General features: G+C 34.1%; 3 protein-coding genes and 1 non-coding gene across 5 annotated transcripts; 1 reads left to right on the top strand and 3 right to left on the bottom strand.

The window, feature by feature from the left end:
• The first annotated feature begins 3,922 nt into the window (after positions 1 to 3,922).
• On the top strand, positions 3,923 to 4,009 carry TRNAM-CAU (transfer RNA methionine (anticodon CAU)). Its single transcript is given in 2 exon segments — positions 3,923 to 3,960; positions 3,974 to 4,009. It is a non-coding gene; the product is annotated as a tRNA-Met (tRNA).
• Positions 4,010 to 5,343: 1,334 nt separating this feature from the next.
• Positions 5,344 to 9,252, bottom strand: LOC114751310 (uncharacterized calcium-binding protein At1g02270). 2 transcript variants are annotated; one of them, XM_028939969.1, is made up of 11 exons: positions 9,072 to 9,252; positions 8,731 to 8,943; positions 8,413 to 8,517; positions 8,175 to 8,280; positions 7,239 to 7,459; positions 7,047 to 7,123; positions 6,842 to 6,956; positions 6,614 to 6,739; positions 6,124 to 6,234; positions 5,921 to 6,028; positions 5,344 to 5,833 (listed from the first exon to the last, which is right to left on the bottom strand). In XM_028939969.1, the coding sequence occupies exons 1-11, from the start codon at positions 9,072 to 9,074 to the stop codon at positions 5,603 to 5,605; spliced, it is 1,416 nt and encodes a 471-aa protein (XP_028795802.1). In that variant the 5' UTR covers positions 9,075 to 9,252; the 3' UTR covers positions 5,344 to 5,602. The 2 variants fall into 2 exon arrangements, with proteins under 2 accessions (XP_028795802.1, XP_028795803.1); XM_028939970.1 differs by lacking the exon at positions 9,072 to 9,252 and having other exon boundaries at positions 8,413 to 8,470; positions 8,731 to 8,817.
• A 6,082-nt stretch (positions 9,253 to 15,334) lies between these two features.
• Positions 15,335 to 19,949, bottom strand: LOC114751296 (ribosome production factor 1). Its single transcript, XM_028939954.1, has 11 exons — positions 19,505 to 19,949; positions 19,300 to 19,380; positions 18,619 to 18,714; positions 18,359 to 18,442; positions 18,210 to 18,279; positions 17,970 to 18,052; positions 17,377 to 17,456; positions 16,961 to 17,059; positions 16,296 to 16,404; positions 15,800 to 15,889; positions 15,335 to 15,719 (listed from the first exon to the last, which is right to left on the bottom strand). Exons 1-11 carry the CDS (start codon positions 19,742 to 19,744, stop codon positions 15,681 to 15,683), a joined length of 1,071 nt encoding a protein of 356 aa, XP_028795787.1. The 5' UTR covers positions 19,745 to 19,949; the 3' UTR covers positions 15,335 to 15,680.
• A 1,459-nt stretch (positions 19,950 to 21,408) lies between these two features.
• On the bottom strand, positions 21,409 to 24,496 carry LOC114751295 (probable inactive purple acid phosphatase 29). Its single transcript, XM_028939953.1, has 4 exons — positions 23,984 to 24,496; positions 23,296 to 23,693; positions 22,657 to 23,111; positions 21,409 to 21,785 (listed from the first exon to the last, which is right to left on the bottom strand). Exons 1-4 carry the CDS (start codon positions 24,300 to 24,302, stop codon positions 21,782 to 21,784), a joined length of 1,176 nt encoding a protein of 391 aa, XP_028795786.1. The 5' UTR covers positions 24,303 to 24,496; the 3' UTR covers positions 21,409 to 21,781.
• Between the last annotated feature and the right edge of the window lie 638 nt (positions 24,497 to 25,134).

The following is a 25,134-nucleotide window of genomic DNA, read 5'->3' as shown; positions in this document are numbered from 1 at the left end:
TGGAGTCCCCACCCTACGAAGTAGAGATCAGGTTAGGGCTAATTAAGTGGTGATAGTGATGGACTCTGGAGATGATGACCACCGCACATATGTTTGAATTGAATTTATAAAACCTAATTCGATTCGATCGGTTAAATTAATTATGATCTTCTCATCGATAAATTAATTATGTGTGCTTCGTAACTCCATTTTGATGGAATATGCATAATTTATCCATAAATGTTTCATTTACTTGTAAATTAATATCTTATTATTCAAATATTATTCTTTTTAAGGCGGGATAATTCTATAAAAGAAGTTTGAAATTACTAAATTTCAAATACAAAGTTTCTCTAACAATGTGTTGTTATTTATAAGTTCAGTATTTGTTACTAAACCTATTTCAAATTTCAAATTCAACCCGTGTTTTGAAATATCTTTCTAGATATTTTCAAGTATTTTGTGATTTACTGTTAATTCAATGGATGTAATAATAATGGGTCCAATTTTCAATACAAATTGGCACACAAAAGTGAGCACGCAACAATATTTGGGTTCAACTTTTTATTTGTGTTTCCCATTGATTTAACATTGGGCGCATGCCTTATGGCGCATCAGTGATACATCCAAATCACTCTCATTTCCTCTCAATGTATATCATTAAAACCCTTTTCTCTGTAACCTTATCCATGGACCACCACGTACGCCTCCTCACATCTTTATGATCTTTTTCTTTTACCACCTTAAAGTTCATTCTCTTTATTGTTCGTTCGTCTATTTTCATTGTATCCATATTGGTCCCCCATGCATATCTCCTATATATCCCCGATCATGTAATTCTGCTCCTTCACTTTCTACTTCTGCTGACAATCCATGCACCTTCTCATAATAACCCTTTCTTTTTCCTCACCCGCTTTTTTCAATTTACTCATTTCATTTTAATACCTCCCTCGCAATCTGTTTGTTGAAAGTTCTATTCTCAGCCCCGTATATGCAGAGAGAGAGGGGGGTGCCCTAGAGAAAGGAAGGCAGCCCCAAAAGTGACTGACGAAACCCTGTGGATCGAGTATGGTTAAGGGATCATCTCAGATCAGATCCATTCACACACACATCTATTTGCATTCAGAGAGAGAGAGAGAGGCTCATTTATGATGGCATCTCTGCGCAGGACCATCACAGGATGGAGCCAAAACAAGGACCATCCCTCCAGAAAGAGAAATACAAAGCTCACGTCTCCTTCGTCCCCCGAGAAAAACCGATGCCTAATCTGCATAATTCCAACTCTTCTCACATGTGCTTTTTACCTCTTCTATAATGGTCCATTCCCACCCCCTTCACACCTATATCCTTACACACTGTCCACTTTGCTCAAAAATATCTTCTCCACTACTCAACAAATCCATCCATCTCAACCTTGCCAAGGGTAAGGTAAGGCCAAAACCTGGTTAGGTAACTTTGAATTCTTATTACCAGAAAAAAGAAAACAAAAGAATTCTGGCGTGAAGACATCTAGAGTGTGTGTGTGTGTACACAACATAGGTCGGTAGGTGGGTAGCTAGGCATCTCGCATATCTTGATATTTACTATAGTATTTAATGATCCCTTGTTGTCTGTTTTTCTGCTGTCTTGTTACTTCAGCAGTGCTAAATACGAAAGGAACTAGAGAATGTTGTAGTCTGCAAGAAGCTTCTTTTAACAGCATCATCTTCATCCATCACCACTAACTATTAAAATTTGATATTTAAGTTTAGGCATTCTAACCAGATCTTTTGGGATTCAACTTTTAGGGTATTTACAGGTTATATTAAGATTGAACCCTCCCCTCCTCCGCTTTCCTTCTCTAGATGCTACTCCCTTATTCGATCGGTTTTAATCATAAGAATCTCATAATATGACATGTTTTGGCTTAAAGCATTAATTTTTTTTCACTTATCCCAGAGGGAGTAATATATATGTATTAAAAAGACCAGTGTGTGTCTTTATATATTTATAATAATTGGGCCACACATGGTAGGAATGAAAACTAATTAAAAGGGGGCAAATGCGGGACCAGAGAGAGAGGGAAGGAAGGAGGGTGTCCTAAAGAAGGGAAGCGATCCCCAAAAGTGACTGAAACTCTGCCAATTTCGGTTGAGGGGATGGTCAGATGCAGCCACATACGTAATTGAATCCACAACACACTCATTTATTACTATACCCCTTCCTCAGGGACCATTGTTGCTGCATGCACCCACACAAGGACCATTATCTATCCCCTTCACGACTCTCCCAAACACAAAAAACAAACCCCACCTCTCTCTGTCTCTCTCTCTATAGATATATATATGTCTCTCCTTCGTCGCCAAGAAAAACCCTAACCTAACTCATCACATGATTCCAACTCTTCTCCACATGTGCTTATGCCAGAGACCTAAACCTCTCGTATTGATCCACTAAGCCTCGCACACATATACACAACACACACACACGCACGCACGCTTACTTATAGAATGTGTGTATTTTGTTGTGATCTCAATACTCGACATTATTATGTCTGCTTCAGTGAAGAGGGTATCTGAAAACTAGGGTTACATCCTTGGCATGTGGAAGGTCAAAGAACCTAGTTAGCAGGGAACTCTGGATTCCAACATGAAGGCATCAAAAGTACTATATATAACAGCTAGGGATAGCTAGGCAGCTACATATATATAGGCATCTAGTAGGTATCACGATATTGCATGCGTTGGTGTTTAATAATATTAATGATACTTTTTGTCTGTTTTTTCCCTTGTTTTGTTATTACGTACATCAGCACTAAATACGAAAGGAACTAGAGAATGTTATGTAGTCTGCACGAAGCTTCTTTTTTAGCAGAACCAGAACCCTTCTATTATGGCTCGTCTTTATTTCACTTCGTTGTTATTTGGGTTCTCGATTCTGCTGTTTCAGTGAATATATATATATATATATATATATATATTATTGTTAGCCGTGCTAACCGTTAATGATTCTCCTGTAAGTCAGAAGAGAAGAACAAAAGCAGATTATTATGAGTATATTTACAGGGACAATATTTTATTATATTTTATTCTCTCTCTCTTTCGCCAGTTGGATATGGATATGGATGTCAATCTTATTTAAACGAAAGCAGGGTGAGAAAAATATAAAAGATGGACAAGAGTATAATGGTGGATGCATGACTATATAAAATCAATACATCGTTATATATAATATTCGATTGATTTCGAGTTATATATATATGTCCTTATTATAAGACCCAATTGACTTTTATAGTCCTTATAATCCATTTTTCTTTTTATTTATGCATTTTTTCCAAGATAATCCTTCTAATAATGATAGTTTTAGCCAATATACTTAATTAGCAAGGATTTTAGGAATAACAACACTTATTTATTATAAATAACCAACTTAACTTACTTCTTTAATCTCCTCAAATAAGTCAATTGGGTCTTATAATTAGGACCGGAGGAGTATATATATTAATGCTTTTTCCCTTGTCTTTTAATCCTGGGACTGATTCTAAAAAAAGAAAGATCACGAAATTCTAGAGCCACCCAAAATCCAGAAATTCGAGGGCACATCTTGTTCCTACTTCCTAGTTCCATTTGTGTGTAATGATGGAGGCACAAGGTTAGAAGAATGCCCCAAGAAAGTCGCATGCGAATGCGCGTGTGATTCAATTATTATCATGTAATTTTAGACTAATTCAAGCATAAAATTATGATATTGACAAAAATAGATTACATTATAATGTAATACAAGGTACTCTTTATTTTTCATCAAGTATTTTATTTTAATTTTTAATTATATTCTCTCAATATGTAAATTTAGGTATCATTTTTAGGTCCCAAAAAAAAAGAAAAGAGATTCGATGTATTGTTAGGCATTGAGAATTAAGATATCGCATAAATAAAATAATTTCTTTGGCAGCTTGAGACCAACTGGGGTGGTGGCGCAGTTGGCTAGCGCGTAGGTCTCATAGCTTTGTTGAGTTATCCTGAGGTCGAGAGTTCGAGCCTCTCTCACCCCACTAGTTATTTTTCCTAGTTTTTTTCAATTATCTTCGGTAAGAGAAAATGTATTTGTGCAAGAATTATTAAAAAAAAATTGTGTAAAAATTAAAATGCACAGAGGTCGTAGTCGTAAAAATGATTAATGAGAACTCATTAATGAATTTCATTATGAGTTAGGTTTCACCTATTAAGCCTAACCCCACCATATAAGCGGGAGGATTTTCTTATGTGAACTATATTAGCCTTTTTCTTTCTGTTCGTGCGTCTAGCCTGAAAACTAATAAATAAATCATAATATAGATTATTACATTTTTTGTCTTATACTGGCATTGATTCAATATTTTATCATGTGGACTTCTCTTGGATTATTCCTCTTTCTTTTGAAAAATATCACAAAAAGAAGCTTGAAATTGCAGGTTTTATAACAATACTTAATAGGTTTTGATAACATTAGACTTGCAAATAACATTACATTTTTGTAAAAATTTCTTATAGCAATTTTTTTTTTTTGTGGGATTATCTCTTCCTCTTTTTGCATTACACTTTTGGGCTACGTTTTGTTTGATGGAAAGGCGGGGCATGGAGGGGGAGAAGGGTTGGGAGAGTTTTAAGCACTTTCTTGCTTAGTAGTTAGTAGAGCCAAGCCAATGGAAAATCTTTTGGGAGAGCTCCTTGGGAATGTTTTAGGGAGACCCCTTTCCTCTCACGTTTCAATGAATTGGAGGGAAGTCTCCTTGGAAGGGTTGCACGATGACAAAAATGTCCTCATAATATTTTGTATATTCCAACCTTGCCCTTTCCCCTATATTTATATAATTTTATTTACATTATATTTATATTTCATATATATATATTATCAGATCATATAATATGGTTTTATATGTCATAATGGCTTCAATCTTAGCAATGTGTTCAGAAGGTAAGGTAATATATAATGGTATTATAATAGTCTACTTCCATGTAATCAATTGCCAGGTCATATCATTCAAAATAATACATTACAGTGCGATACCAAAAAATAAGAATAAAAACTGAATTCTTCCTTTTACCCACTCAGTACTATTGCCTCTTGATTTATGAAACCTGAGTCTAACATTGGAAATATTGAAAACTCTCCAAAGCTAAAGCTAATATTTTATTATACAAGTCAACAGCTGGAGCTATATGCCAACTCCCAATTGCAACAATGTTAGAATTTATTCTTCGACATTATACATTGGCCTGATACGTGTTCCATATCAAAGAAAAAATATGTGGAGTGTGAACCAGGGCCTCCTAGTTCCAGCCGTAGACTAGTTTTTGAGCCAAGCCATGTTACAAAAACCAACGACTAAGACACAGCACTGAAGTATACAGTGAATAAGATATTAGTTCAAAGGAACTACAGAATTCCTGTTGGTTAATGCATTTTCTATTAGAGATGAAAGTTCTATACACAGTTCTCCCATCGCCTGAAAAAGGTGGCAAGAACTAAGACAAAATTGGCTACATATATATCTTCTGCACAAACCCTACTCCACACAAAATATGCAGGCAGGGGCGGCATGGAGAGCGTTTTCTTGGAGGCTATACAAACATTTATTAAAAGGCCTAATCGCACCCGCAAGAAGCTAGGTACGGCTCTGCAAACCAGAACAGCGCATTCTTGTGGGTGAAAAATCAACTGTAAGACAAGCATGATCAGAAAGAGAATAGTCATCTGGCCACAGTCCTTTCTCTACTTCGTGGGGGAAGAGCACTGCATTCTTCACCTTGAAACCAACGGCTTCCTCATTGGACTCTCTATCGTCATCCTCCAGATGTTCCAACATGCTATCAGACCACGTACGATTCCAAATCCTCTGTATAGCAAATAAAGCAAGAGGGTTGGACAACTCATATTTTGATCAGACAAATTTCAATACTATGAAGATAAGATTTCAGTATACCTTGAATTTTTCAAAGTCAAGGATACCGCTTCCATCCACATCTGCTTCAGCCCACAGATCCTTTAACTCTTGGAAGCATAACCCATGAGGCACACCAATCAACTTCACCTGCAATATCGCATTGGAATATTAGTATGTTATATTTCTGTTCTTTTTGGCCTGAAGAATATTACATGTTCATTTATCAAAAGATTATAAAGTACCTGACGAAGTGCATCAGAGAAACTGCAGAATGTCACAAAATCATCACGGTTGTCACCTTTCAGAAAGGCAAATGCATCATCTTCTGACAATGAAGCCTTTCTTAATTGGTACTAAAAAGGGGAAAAAAACACCAAGTATTAGATATAAAGCTGACATAGTATCAACAGGATTAACAACAATGAAAAAGGAAAAGGAATATCAATGCCCTTGTTTGACGCTTCAGGTATTTGTAGGGCTCTAAACCAGAAAGCAAATTCTACTAAATTTCCTCTAACAGAACATGTAAAGCCTTAAACCATCCTTTATTTCACAGATATCCGATTTTCAAGGCGAATGTAATTGACTAAAATTTATTAACAAGAAGCTTATTTAACACTTGCCACACATTCTTCCTATATATAGTTTCAGTTGCATATCTAGTCTTCAAGTTGAACAAATTAATTGGATATTAAAATACAACTAGAAGACATAACAATGGCCTGTAATCACCTTTATTATACTAAATAAAGCTTCGGCCCAACTTGTCTTCAAGGGTTTTCGTGCTTTGTTAGGATTGCAAAGCCAAATGAAGTCAACACCGCAGATATTTCCCCTATGATTTCGGTGGCTAACCCACTGCAAGATCAATGCATTGAGGGGGAAAAGAAAAATCTGTCAATATTATGCATTCTTTGCTATAAAAGCACATGATTAGAACAGTAATTGCAGGTTATCAACCTTGTGGGCATCTGCATCACTGTCAGTATATTGATGAGCAATGTCATAGGAAGATATAAATCCCTGTGACCTAAGGAACTTGTAAACATGCCCGCGCTTGCTTCCATTCCAGTCACTGCAAACAATGAAGATCGGACATTTAATTCAATACTTGATATAGAGATTCATCTTGCAACATGAAAGAAAAATCAAATCATTAACTCACCCACAGAGTATAATAGGCATGGGTTTAAGCTTGTTTTCTCTCTGATACAGCTCAACATGTTGCAATATTTGGTAAACCTAAAACCAAAAAAAAAAAAGAAAAAAAAAGTGAGATTTAAGAATAAAAACAATGTAGCTGTGAAACCAATTTATGAATAAAATGTAAGTTTATAATTGCAGAGCATGTTTATACCTGACGCAGTCTCACAACGGACAAACTTGAATCATGAGGAAATAACAAATGTGTATTAACAATCAGAAACTCCTGGTGAAAGTTACCCTTTTGGCTCTGTGAAAAGGGGGCAACTGACTCAACATGTATTAACTGAGCAACACGATCACCGAAGTCATTGAAAAGCAGCTCTCGATAATTCACAACTCTAAGATATTCCTTGCATATGGCAGTCAGAAGACCTGCATCAGAGAAATATGGATTTTGAGATAGAAGCATCAGAACAACAAATTTACTTGGAAAAGATTTTTAAATTATGAAAAAAAAAATTCCCAAGAAACACATGGAGCAAATGAATACTGCCGGCCACTAACGGGAAACTAGGTCTTCAGTCATTAATTTTAAGATAGCCCACCTAAGGATAACTGCTATTTTTCAGTTTGCACAACTAATGATTATTGATAAAATCACATGAATTCCTTGGAACCAAAGTTAACTTTTTCATATAAAAAACGAGGCTCAGGAAAGTTTAAAAGAATTAGTTTAAAAGATATTTGAATATTCATTAGTGTGTTAGCATGTAATGTATAACCTAAAAATTTCAAGAATAGAACAGAAAAGGAAAGGAAATGAGTTTTCAAAGTGATCACAAAGCAACAATGTTCCAACACCAAGAAGTGGAGGGAGGGAGGGCTAATTTTTGGCATCAAGCAAATTGAATTAACCAGAAATTTACCAGATCATAATAAGCGGACAGCCTAGAATACTCAACATACAACTCAGATGATTGCTTGAGCAGTAGACCGCCCAGCTTTGAGTTTAAGTTGACCAACAACTAACCAGAAATTAGTGTAAGATCATTCATGAGTCAAATCAAACCGAATTAGAATTGGCACGCGGTGCTCCACACAAATCCAATGGTTGTGAATTCACGTTGAGAGAGGAAAATCCACTTACCATCGCCACGATTGTTGGTCCGAGCAAGCTTTAAAAGAACGTACCCTGCATTCCCGAGTCTCTCCTCATACATCTTAACAAGCTCTTCATTTTCAACCCAGAATTCCTATAAATTTTGGTATATAAGTCAGTATATGGTGAAGTAAGAGCTGATAGGAAAAGTAGAGATCATTTAAAAATGTATTGAGAATGAAATAACCCTCTCCTAGTAACTAAAAAAGGGGAGAAAAACCGTTACCTGGAGGCACATAATGGAAGATGATTCATAAAGCAACCAGTCCAGAATCCTTTGGTTCCTGGCCAACCATAATGATCTAAAGTCACTTTCTCTAAGGCATTGATTCTGTTTAAAACCACGAGAATCAAACGAAATAGAATCAGTAAAATCCTCCAGAATAAATAATCCCAAACATACACCACCGTTTAAGAACGACAAGAACAATATGACTCCTTGAAAAGAGAACTGTATCCTGGAACAGTATGCAATTCCTTTTGAATGAGTGAATCACATCTATTTGAGAGGGAGAGGGAGAGGGAGAGGGAGAGAGCGCTAAACCTGAGGATCAAGTCGTTTGTAAATAGGAGCCAAAATATTGAAAGTGGTACATGACACGCACGAAGGGTCTCTTTCCGACGCATCCGCCATTGATGAGAAATGGCTACTACTAGTTCTCGTAAGATCTCCATTACTGTCATCAGTAATCACAAGATGAGAAGGGTCCTTCGCTCTTCTCCAATTGAACTTAGCTTTGGAACCTGCTGCTACAACCTGAACTCCAATCCCACTCATATCAACTCTTCTATTTGAAAAATTCCTTTTTGTTTCAAAACAAATCTAAGAAATTTAAACGAATCCAGCCCAGAAAAAAGAAGAGAGAAAGAGAGAGAATCACCTACCATTCTTATAAATCTCGCCACTGTCAATAAACGATGACGGACTGGTCGATAATAAAGAATGTCCTGGGAGCGTATATTTGCGGATTGCTAACGGGATCTGAAAGGGGTCACAGGTTTTCAGCTTTAAGGGAATAAATGGACTAAAAATCCTCTCTTTTTCTATTTTCTCTTTAGCTTGTGAGATTCGTCGCGAGGCGTTCGTGTGGTACAAATAGAGTGAGAGCGAAGGGTTCTGGTTTTTGCGGTGTCGCGTGAATTAAAATAAAACAATGTGAGAAGGAGGGACCCTCTGCCACTGGTTTTCCAGCGGCACGCTGAAGCATAGGCTGTGATGTGTGAATGGAATCTAATCATTGTATTTTCATGATTTTAAGAAATTTTATTTTCCCATGAATTTAGGGAGAACGAGAATCGAAAAAAATGACGCTAATTTTACCAGGATGGTGTTGTTAACGCTGACTTATTTTAATATATAAAATTAACGTCACAATGTAATCATTAAAGATTACAATTAACGATGGTAAATTTGAACTGATGAGTCTTTAGCAAAAGTCAATCTCAAATACCACGTTCTTTTTTGTCCAAGCCGTGGGTTTCCATTTTCGACGAGAAGAAGCATGAACATTCTACTCTTATCCCATTTAGAGTGTAGAGTAAGAAGCAACTTTTTTTATCCTGTTTATAAAATTGAGAAAAAATTTGTTTTATATAAATATATAATTTTAGTCTTCATTTACTTTTGTGTTGACTTTATTCTCATAAAATATAATACTACTTCCGGTTTTAATTATAAGACCTAGTTGACTAATTTAAGAATATTAAGAAAAAAAGTTAAGTTAGTTATTTATAATAAATATGTGTTATCTTTCCTAAAATATCTTTGTTAATCAAGTATATTAGCTAGAACTACCATTATTAAAAGGACAGTCTTGAAAAAAATATATAAATATGATAGAGAAAGTGGATTGGGGTCTTATATTTAGGATCAAAATAAAAGTCAAACAAGATCTTATATTAAGGACTAGAGGTAGTATGTGTTAAATAGGAATAAAATTTAAAAACTATTGAATTTTAAATGAGAGTTAATAAAATTTAATATATTTTTTTTATAATTTGTGTAAAACATATTAAAAATGACTTATGAATAGGATGAGAAAAATGTTACAAAACTATAACTTCAAAGATTGTAAGAACTAATATGGGGTAAAATAATATTTAACATTTTGGTGCTATTTATTTCTAAGTAGCATTAAGTATCTTAATTTTATTTATAATACATTTAACATTTTTGATATTATTTCTTGATGCTTTCAATACCATAATCTTATTTATATTATATTCAACACTTTAGATTATAAATAAAATTGAGATGTGAGATATAACTGAAAAATAATATCAGGTTGCTGAATACACATTAAATAGAATTAATGTATTAGATGCCATTGGAAAATAACACCAAAGTTACGGATGCTGCTTTACTCTTTACCTGATTAATATAAGCTTAAATGGTAAATACGGCAAATTATATTATCCAGAATCCCGGCAAAAAAACTTATATTATCCAGAATAAAATATGAATAGGAATGATGTATTAGTTGAATTTTACTATTATATTCTCTAAAATATAATTCTTTATAATAATCACACACAAAACTTATTCAGGACACAAAGAAGTGGTTGGTGGCCACCCCTTTCCTATTTATTAGATTCAATATTGGTGATCATTATAAGTTCTTTATTTTATTGAAAAGATTAAACTTTAATCATTATCTTTGTGCTTCATTTTACACTAATCTATGCTTTAAGTTTCAAAGTATATGTACGTTTTTAAATGTTGGATATATTCATGTTTATATTTATATATCATGATTTTACTCCATTCGAAATCTTTCGAAAATGAAAAATACCCAACAATTCTTTGAGTTGATCATTTCCAATATTTAGATTTTAATATTTCTTATCATTTTATAAATATTACTATTCATTATTTTTACAAAGATGATTTTTATTTTTATTTTTTGTCATTACAAAGATATCTTTAGTTTATTTAACATATCAAGTGAGTCTAAAATGGTTCAACATAAAGTATCAAAGACACAGCAAAATGCATTATTTATAACTAATACAAAGTTCAATTCGTTTTAAATTATAAAAAAAGGTATTTAATTTGTCATAAATATGTTAAAACATATATATTGAACAAACAAAATGGACAAGGGAGTGATGACGAGCGTACCACTCATAATTGGCGTTTTAATAATTAACAGTTTCTTCATCTTTTTCGAACCTACTGTATTTTTTTTTTTTGGTGAAAACCTACTGTATTTATCTTGAAGGTCAAACAACTTTTTTCATATATGATACAGAAAAATTAAAGAAAATATTTTTTTAAGTGTTTAAAATATTTATGTCTTATTATTTAATTATTATCTATTGGTATAATATCAATATTTCTATATTCTGATGTTACTTGTACCTCAAACTTCACGTACAAGGGAGGAAGCTCATCTAATAGTGCGTTGAAAGAAGACATGACATGACATGACAAATACCTTCCGTCCGATGAAAGAAAGCCGATAATAAGTTAGTTATTGAACTAATATTTTTTTTTAAAAAAAAACTGAAATATGATAGTTTTAGTACATGAATTAGAAAACAAAATGCATGAAAAAATAGTGAGTTTTGTAACCTAATGGTACAAGAACTCTCCTACAAATAAAAAATTTGATCCTACTTGTAATTTTAAACGGTTAGTACTTATTTTTTTCACCTAAAAAACATGAATGTATGAGAAAGCAATTAGCCAAAAGTGACTCTCTAATATTATTTATGAGTAACTTTTAACATATTTCATTAATATTAAGAAAAATCTTAAACCTCTTTAATTCTATCTTAAAAGATTTGATGAAATGATTTATAAATATAAGGAACAAAATTTTCTTCACCTTTTAAATAAATAGTCTGATATTGGCAAGTGAGGCGTGGACAAAATGAATTGGTTCTAAAGTCAAGGGAGAGACTGGGGGTCCAAAACCAATGAGGAGGCAATATTGAATCACATGCAAGCCCGTTAAAAGTTGGTTTAGTTAGTTATACTCACCTCATGTGGTCAAATTTGGGACCAAATGCTCAAATTCACTTTCGGCTTGCCAAACTCAATATCTTAATACAATATCCTTTATAAAAATTTGTGAAATATTTATAATCAGTTTTCAAGAAAATGCCTTTGCCTCCTTATAATCCTTCCTCCCCAGTGAATTGTGCCAATCAAAAAGGTCATTTCGGGAAGTTACAAAACTTTTTGATATCTGACAAACTTTAATTAATTTTTTTATTATTAGGAAAATAATTGATAACACCTTATAAAAAGGGTTGCAAGGAGTGTTCTATTTTACAAAAAACAAAAAATCAATTTCAAATAAGCATAGATAAAAATTAGTTTTTGCAAAAAAAAAAAAAGGGTTTACATTCCTAAACACGTGTCGGTTGATTATGGGAGTTGTTCAAATGTGTTGGAGGCCATAACCGGCAAACTGGTGGAACGCGGCAGCCAGCAAATCATTTGTACTTGGCCAAAATCGCTTGTCAACAGTTGGTTCAGCTAGTTGAACCTGTTTTATGAGTTGAGATTTTTTTTTTTAATACTACTTTCGATCCTTAATATAAAATCTTATTTGATTTTTAATTTAATTTTAAATATAAGATTTTAATCTATTTTATCTCTCATATTTTTCAAGGTAGTTCTTTTAATATTGGTAGTTACAGCTAATGCACTTGATTAATAAATATATTTTAGAAAAGACAATACATATTTATTACAAATAACTAAATTTATTTCTTTAATTTTCTCAAATTAGTTAACTAACTTTTATAATTAAGACCGAAGGTAGTACTTTTGGATTTTGATCTCGTTGGTTTTAATTTCTATAATTTAATGTCCTTTTAATCTGAGTTTAAATAATGGTCCATATATTTTTAGTAAATTTTATTTTTTTGACCAAAATTAAATTTTAATTTTAGTAATTATATTTAAAGTCACACTAATTCCTTGCAAAACCATATGGACCAAAGTCAATAATTTAAAACTATAAGGATTAAGACTAAAATTAAATCAAATAAGTAAAAAAAACTAATTTTTTTTCTTATGAGGTAATCTCAGATCACCAATTTCTTTTTCATATAAAGAAAAGTCTATAAACATGACAGAGTGATGTACGTCTTACGTGTCATGTGTGCGTGTCGTCCTCATTCATTGTATCTTAATACAGATATCATGACACACGCAATCCCTACTGCCTGCCGACTTCTTACTTAATAAATGAGTGGGGAAAAGACAATAAAGAAAAAATCACCGACAAATATAATTATAAAAATGCAAGCAAAAAAATGGAGTGCAAATTTTTTTTAATATTAAACTAAAAAAGTATTTCAAACATATTTATTGAAAGGCCTTTAATCTTAATATTTTCAATGTTTCATTCTCTCCATCTCCTTCTAACTCAATAAATACTTAGGATCTAACAATAGTTTTATATAAGTCAATACCATCATCTAAAATTATTTATGTATTTTAAAAGATCAAAACTACAATCGATAAAAATAATTAATTAGAACAGTTTTTTTAATTTGTTAAAATTTTTATTATTATTTAGAAATACTAAGCTAGAAAATTAATACCTTAAACAAAACATATATTCCTCTGGTCCTATTTATAAGACAGAGAGAGAATATGTTTTTTGGTCCTATTTATAGAGTACTAAAAGAAATTTTTTTTATAGATGTACACTTTTGCCCCCTCATTTATTATGGTATTAACTTTGTTTACATGAGATATAATGTATATTAAATAGAGATAAAGTTAAAAAATTATTAAATTTTAAATAAGAGTTAATAAAATTTAAGATTTTTATTGGTTTATGTAAAAGTAATGAAAGTTTTTTATAAATAAAACTACACGAGTATTATATTATGAAAGATGTTGAAAATACTGATAGATAAAGGAAAAAAATCAGCCTTTCTTCCTTTTGTCTGTCATGAATCATCATAACAATGGGCAAACATCACGTTGGCCTTTTCCACCGATCCCTTTCTTTTCTTTTTATCACTCTCCCTTTTTTTTTCTTTTTCAATTGGAAAAAAACCACAAACTTTAAAATTTTACAAGTCATACTGGACAAAAATCCTCAAATTATAGAGCTGCATATCTTTTCTAAAGTAAAGGTGTGTGAAACCACAATGCATCTCCACTCAACTCAAGCTATCCCTGTCCAATCATCCAAAATGGCAACTTCGCGAAAGGGATATTAAAGAGGTGAGGAAATGCAAAAGAAAACAAAAAGGATAATGGAGGGAACCATGTCCCGAAAAAACAAAGATTTTTGAGCAAGTTGCATGGACTCGTCCATATCCATATCATTATATAGCTTTCAAGCAAGCTTTCTGGGATGTCCACCAAAGAAAAAAAAGGCACCCCATTTCTTAGCCGTTACTCCAAGAATACCTCCAAACTATTCCTTCCGTTTTCTATTTGAAAAGGGGTAAATATATATATATATATATATATATAATATTGAACCCTTCTGGTTTATAACTCAAAGCTTCCATTCTAGAGGACAATCCTGTGTCCGTGGTAGTGATGAAGACGGATTACAGAAGGGGGTGCTACTTAATTATGTAAGATAAGGTTTAGCATGACTTCTTCTAAAGATTTCTTCTACAATTGAACCATGAATACACACGTATACTACTTCTAATCTTAAATATAAAATCTAATTTGTAACCCAATTTACATCACAAAATATATCAATATATCTAAGATTGATCCAGTTCCAAATCAGAATCTTCGTTGGCGAAAACAAAGAATCTCATTAAGGATAGATAGTTCCTTCCAAAACATTTTCGGAATTCATGTGACAACGATATTTTAATACTCCTCCGGTCCTTATTATAAGACCCAATTTGACTTTTTATTTGGTCCTAATTATAAGACCCAATCCATTTTGTCTCTTATATTTATGCATTTTTTTCCAAGATAATCCTTCTAATAATGATAGTTTTAACCAATATACTTAATTAGCAAGGATATTTTAGGAATGACAACACTTATTTATTATAAATAACCAACTTAACTTACTTCCTTAATCTCCTCAAATAAGTCAATTGGGTCTTATAATTAGGATCGGAGGAGAATTTTATTTTTATCTTTCACAATTTAACTTCTCACCATCAACACTTGAACGATAGACCTACTTGTTAACTTGGAATTTCAGAAACATTCAAGATGGTGATTATTATAGTATTATTATTATTTGTTTTTCAGGCCATATGTATTAATAGGAAGTAGGTGAACAGAACGCCTGACAGATGGGGTGGGATTTAAAGCATAATTAGGTTATCAATTACAATTAATATGAATTTTTCTCAGCTAATTCAGATTTTCTCTTCCTCCATGGCAGTTTCAGCGGTCAAAACTGACGCAAAAAACAAATGAGATCAGCATTAGCCCTTTGTTCCTAAAGATTGCAACACCTTGTGCACGGTAACCAACTCTGAACAGAAAGACACCACTTCCTTGAAAAATCACGCCTGAATTGCAATGCTCCAATCCAGTTACAAGAAAAACCTCCTTCGGCTTGTGTCCATTTCCGGCTAAAGAGAAAGAAAACAAAGTTAGGAAGAAGATAATGGCACACAATTTACACTGTAAGTTCGGCTAATAAGCAAATTACCTTGTGAACCCACTCATATTCTCCACCCTTGCTGTCAAAAGTTCCATGCTGCAGGCTGATTAACTTCAATGTGAAACGGGGGCCACATTCCTGCAGTTTTAAATTCAAGTTATTGCGAAGTTTAGAGACCTAACGATGTGCAATTAATGCATGAGTTAGATGAACATGACAAAGGGGTTGTTTTATTTTATTTTATTATTAGTGGTTTACCCATCATCGTTAAAATATTTAGACTTCCTAACATTTCCATTTTTCACTGAATCCATCCCAACCCACCCCATCAATGATCACACCACTCCAGTCCCAAAAACTACCTCAAGACACAATACCCAACCACAATGGCTACGATAACTAGTGTTTTATCCTCACATTGAGGCAAGAAAACAATGAGAAGTATTTAACAGCACAGCATGAAAACATATAAGGTCTTCGTATAATAACTTCCATGAATTAGTTTGAGGTATAAAACCGGCCACAGAATAGAGCTGGAACCAACCTGAAGGCGGGCAATTGTCTTCGTTTGAGGAACATTCTCCCCCTTGGAATCATTGGTCCTGTTGCCTTTTGAGTCAGTCTTTTTTACTTCTTTTGTTTCAAAAATGTACCTACAATACACGTTTTTGGGGTGAGTAACTACAGTAAATAATTAACACAATAAAGAGCTGAAATTGATAGAACTATGCTCTTCTGGCATTATGCTAATCAAAATAACATAGAAACAACCCTACCAATATGAGGAAATAGGTAAAAATAGAAGTTGCAAGTACAAATCAGAAACCAATAGAACATCAGTAAAACATAACTCAGCACAGCAATATTGAAATAAAGAAAATGCAGAAACATATATATAGCTCTAGCTTTTGAGAGGCTCTCTCTCACAAATTCATCACAGAATGAATGCAACCTTCCGCTAGCCTCCAAGGTCTATCCACCCAACCTTCTCTCTCTAGCAGCATACCACAGCACAATCATCATGGTTCACAGTATTCTCACATGTAGTTCCTTTTCCCTCTCCTCAGTCTGCCCTCTACTAGTATCTCATTTCCTCTGATTGGATCAGGCACACCCCTTTCTCCCTTTCTTATCCCTCCCATTACAGTTCACTAATAATGGCAGGCCATAAAATTGTAGATCAGGTATACAAGTCTTGTGGATACATACCGATGATGCCGGAAGAATATGAAGTCTCTCTGGTTGTGGAAAGTGACTACTCGTCTGCCTTTAAATTCTGGATCTTGGGGAAAAAGTGACTGTATTAACCTACCAAAGAAAATAATCGACGAATTGAGAGTTGAAGGAAAGGTCCCAGTCCATACTCCATACTCTTCGTTACTTGAATTATAAACGTATAAAAAAAAAATAAATAAAAAGCAAAAGCCAAGTATAAAAGTAATTATTAGTAAAACAGGAAAGTTAGCCTACTGGTTATTCTTCCCTCCTTTACAATGAGACTTACAAAAAGCTAAGCTAGCATTTAATTTTAATTTAAATCAGGCAGTGTAAGAAGTTTGAAGGAAACAGAGTCAGTTAAGCACTATGTCCAACATATGGAGCACTGAATCAGAGAAAACAGCAACCTTCCAATTCGATGCCCTAGGCGTGTTGTGAAGTTATTTAAAACTAGCTCAGGCTTGTGACTGGTTGGATTTCCATGACCCTGCAAGTTAAAAAAAATGGGCAGGAAAATTTCACTTCGTACAAAAGATAAATAATTTAATTTTTCTTCTTTCAGATGCAAAAGAATTTATACGTGTTAAGAAAATATAACAACAAATGTAGATAAAAATTTTCACTTGACCAACATAAGAAGCCAAATTAATCCAAAAAGAGAAACAACTTCATCTACCAAGCTTATATGTTAAGATGATGTGAATTCCTGTAACAACTGCAACGAAATAACTGTAAGCTGAAGAAAACAGATCTTAGGCTCTTACCCAAATAGTGCCAAGTTCACCCCAGAATGGCAACACAAGTCACAGAATAAATGATATAAATAACCAAGTTCATTATGAGCATCCTTTGATCAAATCAGTCACGGTATTTTCCTTCACCCCCTATTATTATTACTATCTATCATCATAACTTACAAAAGTAAAATATATAACAACATCATTTGGAATTCAAAGACACAATGCAGCACAGGTTATTAATCAAACAGCAAATAACAAACCTTAATATCCTTGCGCAAAATAAGCCTTGAAAGCTTGAAATGAGCAGTAGGCCCGTCAGGTAAGCCAATGATTAACAGAGCATCTACAATTCAGAGAAATGAAAAATCACTGCAAGTAATGACATTGAATCCCTAAAACTAAGACAAAAGGCACAAATGTGCAAATGATGATAAATTGTTCCCAATGCACTTTATTATGTGCGTGCGCGCACAGGAACTCCGGCAAAAGACATCAAATACCTGGTTCCCTGCGATTCGTGTGAACAACTATAATAGAGGTGAAGTCCTTCTTATTTGCATATTCTACAATCTGCAATTGAAATTGAAATTAACATTCAAACAGATAAAGCTCTATGTTTCTCATTAACAAGGAAAACTGAGACAAGAACCTTCTTTAAATCATAGGTCCCTCTCTTGTAGTAATGTGCATTAGGTATCACCGAAAGTAAATCCGATATAAAAGCAGGGCCCCTCTGCAGATCACCATATTCCAATTAAAAGTAAGAACATGATAGCAAAAAATATAAGATACAGAATTTCCTTACTTCAACGCTGCTCCGAGAAGGCAGGAAAACATACAAATATCTAAGGGGTGTAAACCCTAAGCTTGCGCTTAATATAATAAACAAAGGCACTAATCAAAACATACCGTAGAATTGAAACGACAAGTGGTGATTAATATCTTCGAAGTATGTTCTCGTTTTAAAATTGCACTGAATTCATCACAATCATTTCCAGCAAATAGCTGCAAGCAAATGAACAATTTTAACAAATGAGTCAATTAAATAGCTTTCCTACTAGAAATGGACAATATGAACATGGAAATTAAATAAAAAAATTCCAAAAGACGTCCAGCTCTTTTCCTTGCAAAGCCAAAATTTGCCGTTAGCAGCCAAATTTTATTTTCCTTATCTCTCATCCAGTGTCTGATTCATATAACCAGCCAAATCAATGAGTCACCGAACTTAACCCATCATCCTTTAGGGGGAAAACAACAAAATAGCCCAAGTTTCTTAAATTATTATGCCATTTTCTAGTAAATACCATTTTTCCTGCCATTGTCCCCAAGGTGACCAAGGAATACCGCTATAGTTGGAGATGGCATTATTCACCACTTCTCGGTGTACAAGTATAAATACACGAAATTTGAAGATAATCCCAAGTACATGGACATCAAAACCTAGATGTAGATTATAGTATCATATAATCCGCTTAAAATAAAACCAACTAGTTTTAGTTAGGTAAAGGCATTTAGAAAAGTATACAGAAATTAGTTAACAGCGAGAAGAAGGGAATAGTAACAAGCAAAGTTAGAAAGTAGAAAGAAGACCTCTTCATCATCAGGCTTACAAACAGTCTCATCGGCTTCCCGAGTGTTCTCAATTGTACGAGGCACCTTCTTCTCCGGCGGCTGCAGGAATCCAAATAAAGCAAAACGATCATAACTTATTACACACAACGAATTCACACTATACATACTACAATGCCCACCCTCAAAATGGGGCCAAAATAAAAACTTCGAGAGAATAAAGAACCTCCTCTCCTAGCTCGAGAGCTCTTTTCTCCGCAGCCTCTCGAGCCTTAGCCTTCTTCCGCTTCTCAAGTTTCTTTTGGTGTTTGAGCTTCGCGTGCACCTCCGACCTCTTCTCCTTGTTCTTGATCATCGACGGAAGCACTTCCATCTTTGTTTTCTCGTTGCTCTTAGCCCCTTCACCATCGTCAGGCAAAGATGATTCACCGCCCTCCCCGTTGCTCTTTTTCCTCTTACCACCCATCGGTCACTGGGATGCGGAAATTGCTGACAATTGGGGAAGAGGCAAAAACTCTAAAAACGCTAACTAAAGGACCCGAACCTTACGGCCCAAGCGGCTAAAGCAAGGGATTAGAGCGAATAAAGCGAAAGAAATCTTAATAAGCAGATAAATGGAAAACGACGAGCAATGGGTTTCCTTTTCTTTCAAAGTAGATTCGCTGGGCTTGACGAAGGGGGAGGAGGAAAGGCAGTGGCCGTTTGATAGTTAGGGTTTGAGGACGAAGACAGGTTTTTTTTTTTTGGAGAATTACAATTAGGTCCATTTAAAGAAATTAAATACAAAAATGTCTCTTGAAATTATGAAATTATTCTAAAGTCTCAAGGGACCTTTTTGTAATAAATTTTATTTGTTTAATTACCAAATTACCCTTCTTGTTTTTTTTTAAGTTTGCATTGACAACTGAAAGAGCAGTGATTGACAACTTAGGATGCAAGGATTAACAACTATCGCGGCTGGTTTGACAACACATTTTTTCAGCATATCACATTATAAGTTGTCAAACCAGCCGTGATAGTTGTCAATCATTGCACCCGAAATTGTCAACTACCGCTCTTTCAATTGTTAATGCAAACTTAAAAAAAGAAGAAGGATAATTTGGTAATTAAACAAATAAAATTTATTGCAAAAAAGTTTCTTGAGACTTTAAAATAATTTTATGATTTCAATGGACCTTTGTGCATTTAATTTATTTAGATGGGACCTAATTGCAATTTTCTCTTTTTTTTGGGGGAATTAGTTTAACCTTTTTTTTAAAAAAAATCAGAACGAAGACAGATTTAATTAATTAAAGGGTCATATAAGTTTCTCTTTAAAAAATTATACTCCTCCGGTCCTAATTATAAGACCCAATTGACTTATTTGAGGAGATTAAGGAAGTAAGTTAAGTTGGTTATTTATAATAAATAAGTATTGTCATTCCTAAAATATCCTTGCTAATTAAGTATATTGGCTAAAACTATCATTATTAAAAGGATTATCTTGGAAAAAAAAGCATAAATATAAGAGACAAAATGGATTGGGTCTTATAATTAGGACCAAATAAAAAGTCAAATTGAGTCTTATAATAAGGACCGGAGGAGTAACAAATATCATTAAAAAAAATTACACTATCTCGGTATCACTCACAGAAACAACTAGTTAAGATATTGAACTAGTAAAGTCTTTTGAAGTGTTTTTTTTTTTAAAAAAAAAAAACTTGTCACATTACAAATAAACCAGTGACAGCATAGCCATGCTCTAATCACTTCTCTTTATGTGATTAGAAAAGAAATTCCAATCACTATTAAAAGTCAAAATTTAAATTTCTTTCATTTAAGGAATTACTTGATTGAAGATGAATGGAGATATCTTTTAAATAAAACTTAATTACTTCTACTTACATAGTGCTTAATATGCTTCGTTTTCTAATTAAATTAGAATATTTTTTGGCCCTACAATTAAATAAGAACTTGCGGATTATAAATTTTAGGACTAAAAATGTTAAAATCGAATACATGCATCAATTTAATAGGAAAAAAAAGTATTGAGTCTATTTTAAGTTACCTAATTTTCCTCCGTTAAGTACACAGGCATGCACCAAAAAACAATGATCTGCTGTAGTATGTATTACACCCAAGGCCCACTGCTCAAAGCATCGACACACAAAATTCCAAAGGCAGTGTTATTAAATACATTATTTTTCTCACCAAAAAAAATAAATTATTTCTATATTGAGGTGTATACGGGAAGTTAATCACATAGCATGCAATACAGTCATTCCCCACCTGTGTATCAAAAAAAAAAAAGAAAAAAGAAAAATTCCCCACCAACTTCTGTTCCTTTCATGTATTCTTGAACTTCTGCAATTGCTTCTGTCTGTTGGAGAGGTGTGACATACAGAAAACTTCTAGGTGTAAAATTTAATCAGACAAGGACTCGTGCCATATTTTCTATCCGACTTCCAAGATAATGTTATAGATTTTCAAGAACCGTGAACCGACATGATGTTTTCTCCTACGTCTACCTGTTACAAGAAAAACCAAGATAAACAGAGTTACAGTACATAGCATGAAAAACAATATATGACGTAACATGGACACTCTAGGAGTCAAGAATGGAAAGCAGACTTTGTCAATTCCTGGGGTCGAGAATGAAAAGAAGCATTGAAGTTATAAAGTCGCCAATGCAGAGTTAGAATTTCGGATCCTTGTTTATAGACATTGGTTCCTAAGTTGATTACGCAGCAGAGTTAGAATCAGAATCCAAGTATTCACTTCTTACCCTAAAATTTTAATGCGAAGCAGAAGGGAAACAGAAGAAATATACTCATAGCAGATCACTAGGATACTCAGTTACTGACACCAACTCTGCAGCAGTTGCTCTCTGTTGGTATAGCATTCGATACCCTTTACTATTTTAATACATGAATGACTTCTATTTCATATTTAGCATCATATCGGTCCTTAACATTTGGTTAGAAAGGTGAATCCAACATCATTTTTACAACAGTTTAGCATTTCCAGGTGTGAAAGCAAAATGAAAGTAGTGGTTGTCAAATTGATGCTGTATTCATCCCCTTATCCCCTTGTCTTGAACTAAATCATCATAATTTTCATATTTGATGATGTCCCTAAAATTCTTTTATTTTTGTAATTAAGGTCTTTCCTCATCTATTCTATCTAGTTTGTTACACAACCTGGCTTATCCTAAGGAATACAAATTACCAGTTCTTCTGCTATCATTTACTCGTATGCAAAGAATGAAGTATACACGGAAGAGCATTACAGTCATGTTCAGCAGATCTATCTTTAACTCGAGAGATCAAGAACCTATTAAGTTTTTATCATAAAGAAAGAACAAGCAAAGAAGTTACGGGTATCACTGGGTTGTCTTACCTGTGACCAAAGCTCTTGCTCCATAAGAGCTGAGAATCAATGGTAGTTAGAGATTGATCATCAAGGCGCTTCCATGTTTTGATGGACTTGACATCTCCCCAACTGCCCTTCACTCTTCTATCCAAACTAACAACCACCACTCTTGCTCTCCTTGACCATCCAGCCTTTCCATAAGCATGATATCCAAATCCCCCACCATAGCAGAGCTTTATACCTCGTAGCTTACCACAGAAGTCATTGACATGATCATGGCCAGTGAAAACTGCCTTGACATCTCCTGTTTCAACCAAGGTTGTGAAGAAGCCAGAATTCACAGAAGCCGAACCAATGCTCTCCTGTTTCACACCTGTGATGTCTGATGGGTGGAAACTAGCATATTCTGGTAAAGGAATGTGAAAGTATGCAAGACCGGGAGCAGCTGTTTTCTGAGGCACAGGTCCATCCTTGTATGCTCTCTGAAAAATTAAGATAATAATCTATCAGAGATTTTCATCAAGCAAAAGAACTGAAATCAGTTGTATCTTCAGTAGAAAACTGAAAATCCACACAAATTAACATATCTAAGCAGCTATTAAATAAAAAGAGAAACAAGATGGATAGAATAATATCTTAAAATATATGGACCAGATCGAACAGCACCTGAAGCCTTGCAGACGTTCTTTGGTACCAAAGTTGCTGTGAGGGTTTGATCCAACCATAGCCAGAGATTAAAGATGGGACGGTGGAGTAATCTCCACTGTCAAGAAAGTAAAGATTAAGAACTGACTTGTTGCCAAGTTCAGAGTTCTCAACCCCAAGGACCTCCAAGTTATAGTTTCCAAAACCATCAATGAAGTTTACTTCTGGGGGGTTGACTTTAGACAGTGTGTTTTTCAACCCAACAATATGCTTCATCACCCCTTCTCTAGAGAGCGATCCTTCCTGGTCATGGTTTCCCAAAACAGCAACCCAAGGTATTTTAGATTCAATTGCAGGAGCAAATGCCGCATCCATTGATTTCGCAGGATCGTCGGCATCTTTTCCAAAGATATTATCCCCTGTGGACCAGAATTCATGCATAATTAGTTAGCTTGACCAAACAAACTAAGCCCCTTGCTCAGAGGTGCAATAGAAGTCTAAAAATCGTTTTATCGCCATCCTCTCCCCTTTTATATATTATCCCAAATACAAGTAATCGCCTGTTTAACACGTCGTAGTGGGATGGACCAAATTAAAAACTTGGGCGCAGTTTATAGAGTGATTTAAAGTAAGAAGTGAATATCAGAATACAGACAAAAAACAAAAGTAAAAAATAACTCAAATTAGAAACAGGATAACGAATAAATACCTGTAAAAACAATTAAATCGGGTTTCTCAGCAAGGATCATCCTTCGAATGAAAGCGGTGGTGTTCAGGTCAGAACAAGAAGCATACTGAGAATGAAGGACATCCAAGCAATGCGTACTTTTTCCGTTTGCGTAGTGCATGTCCGCCACCTGCAATATCTTGAATTCGCCATTATTTCCGAACCGCAAATTCACTGCGGAAACGCAAATCGGAAGTAAACAGACGGCGCAGAGTATCATCGCGATCATGCAGTTGAAACCCGTTCCCTTCCTCACCCTCTTGCCACCATAGGAATTGCTATTTCGATTATCACACATCATAGCTATTTCTGAAAATTTGGGAGCATCAACCAAAAATTTGGCTAATCCCGCTGGGAGTTGAATCTGTGTAGGGAATCTAATCAACTATAAATAGCAACTCAGTCTAATAGTTGATTTCTCCGACTGGAGTCAAAATAGAGCCATAACAAGCTATGTGAGAGAGCGAGAAAACAAGAGCGTGTTTGGGTCTCCGTCCAGAGTCAGAAACGCGCTTGGAAAACGTGTTTGGTATAACTTCTGTGGAAATGAACTTTTTGGTCCTAACGAGGGGTCCTAGTGAAACTATTTTTATGTTACTTTCAGAGAAAAAGCTCCTTCCCGCCGCTGCAGAGGGAGAAGATGTACAGGAGAGAAAAAGACAAAAAAAACCCTTAATTTGGGATCTATCTTTGTACTATAAAAAATAAAAAGATAGAATTTCTCTGAAAAAACCCCAATAATTTAATTAATTTAATTTATTACTTTTTAAAAAATTTATCAAATTTTACGTGTATGATATGGGAAAAATTGCAAATAAAAGACTCCTAATATATAAATTATGATTTAAAACCTTTAATTTGAAAAAAATAAAACAAAAATCCGTTTCATATTACAAATATAAAATCTTAGTGAAATGTCTTAAATGCTCCTCAACCAAATTGTGATTTGGTCTACTGAAGTTGTCATTAGCTAAAATAAACTTGTCATTTTTTATAATCAACTTGTTATTTGACAGACTCTCAGCCAAATAGTGATTTAGTCTACTGAAGTAAACTTGTTATTTCTCACAGTCAACTTGTCATTTGGCTGAGGGGCATTTCAGACATTGCATAAAGATTCCATAGGTACAATG

Source organism: Neltuma alba, unplaced genomic scaffold (genome assembly GCF_004799145.2).
Source record: "Neltuma alba isolate B1F8T4 unplaced genomic scaffold, ASM479914v2 tig00006862_pilon, whole genome shotgun sequence".
Lineage (NCBI taxonomy): Eukaryota > Viridiplantae > Streptophyta > Magnoliopsida > Fabales > Fabaceae > Neltuma > Neltuma alba.
Note: the sequence above shows the minus strand (reverse complement) of the source record. Positions and strands in the feature narration are given on the sequence as shown.

Excerpts from the sequence above, each read along its gene's own strand:
- LOC114751296 (XM_028939954.1), bottom strand. The coding sequence starts at position 19,744 with ATGGGTGGTAAGAGGAAAAAGAGCAACGGGGAGGGCGGTGAATCATCT. Across the intron at positions 19,381-19,504 it reads CTCTCGAGCTAGGAGAGGAG|CCGCCGGAGAAGAAGGTGCC; the intron begins GTTCTTTATTCT and ends GGATTCCTGCAG. Across the intron at positions 17,457-17,969 it reads TTTTGCGCAAGGATATTAAG|GGTCATGGAAATCCAACCAG; the intron begins GTTTGTTATTTG and ends TTTAACTTGCAG.
- LOC114751310 (XM_028939969.1), bottom strand. Across the intron at positions 6,029-6,123 it reads TCTCTGATGCACTTCGTCAG|GTGAAGTTGATTGGTGTGCC; the intron begins GTACTTTATAAT and ends GCGATATTGCAG. Across the intron at positions 5,834-5,920 it reads TTGACTTTGAAAAATTCAAG|AGGATTTGGAATCGTACGTG; the intron begins GTATACTGAAAT and ends TTTGCTATACAG.
- LOC114751295 (XM_028939953.1), bottom strand. The coding sequence starts at position 24,302 with ATGATGTGTGATAATCGAAATAGCAATTCCTATGGTGGCAAGAGGGTG. Across the intron at positions 23,694-23,983 it reads CGATTTAATTGTTTTTACAG|GGGATAATATCTTTGGAAAA; the intron begins GTATTTATTCGT and ends TCTGGTCCACAG. Across the intron at positions 23,112-23,295 it reads GAACGTCTGCAAGGCTTCAG|AGAGCATACAAGGATGGACC; the intron begins GTGCTGTTCGAT and ends TTAATTTTTCAG.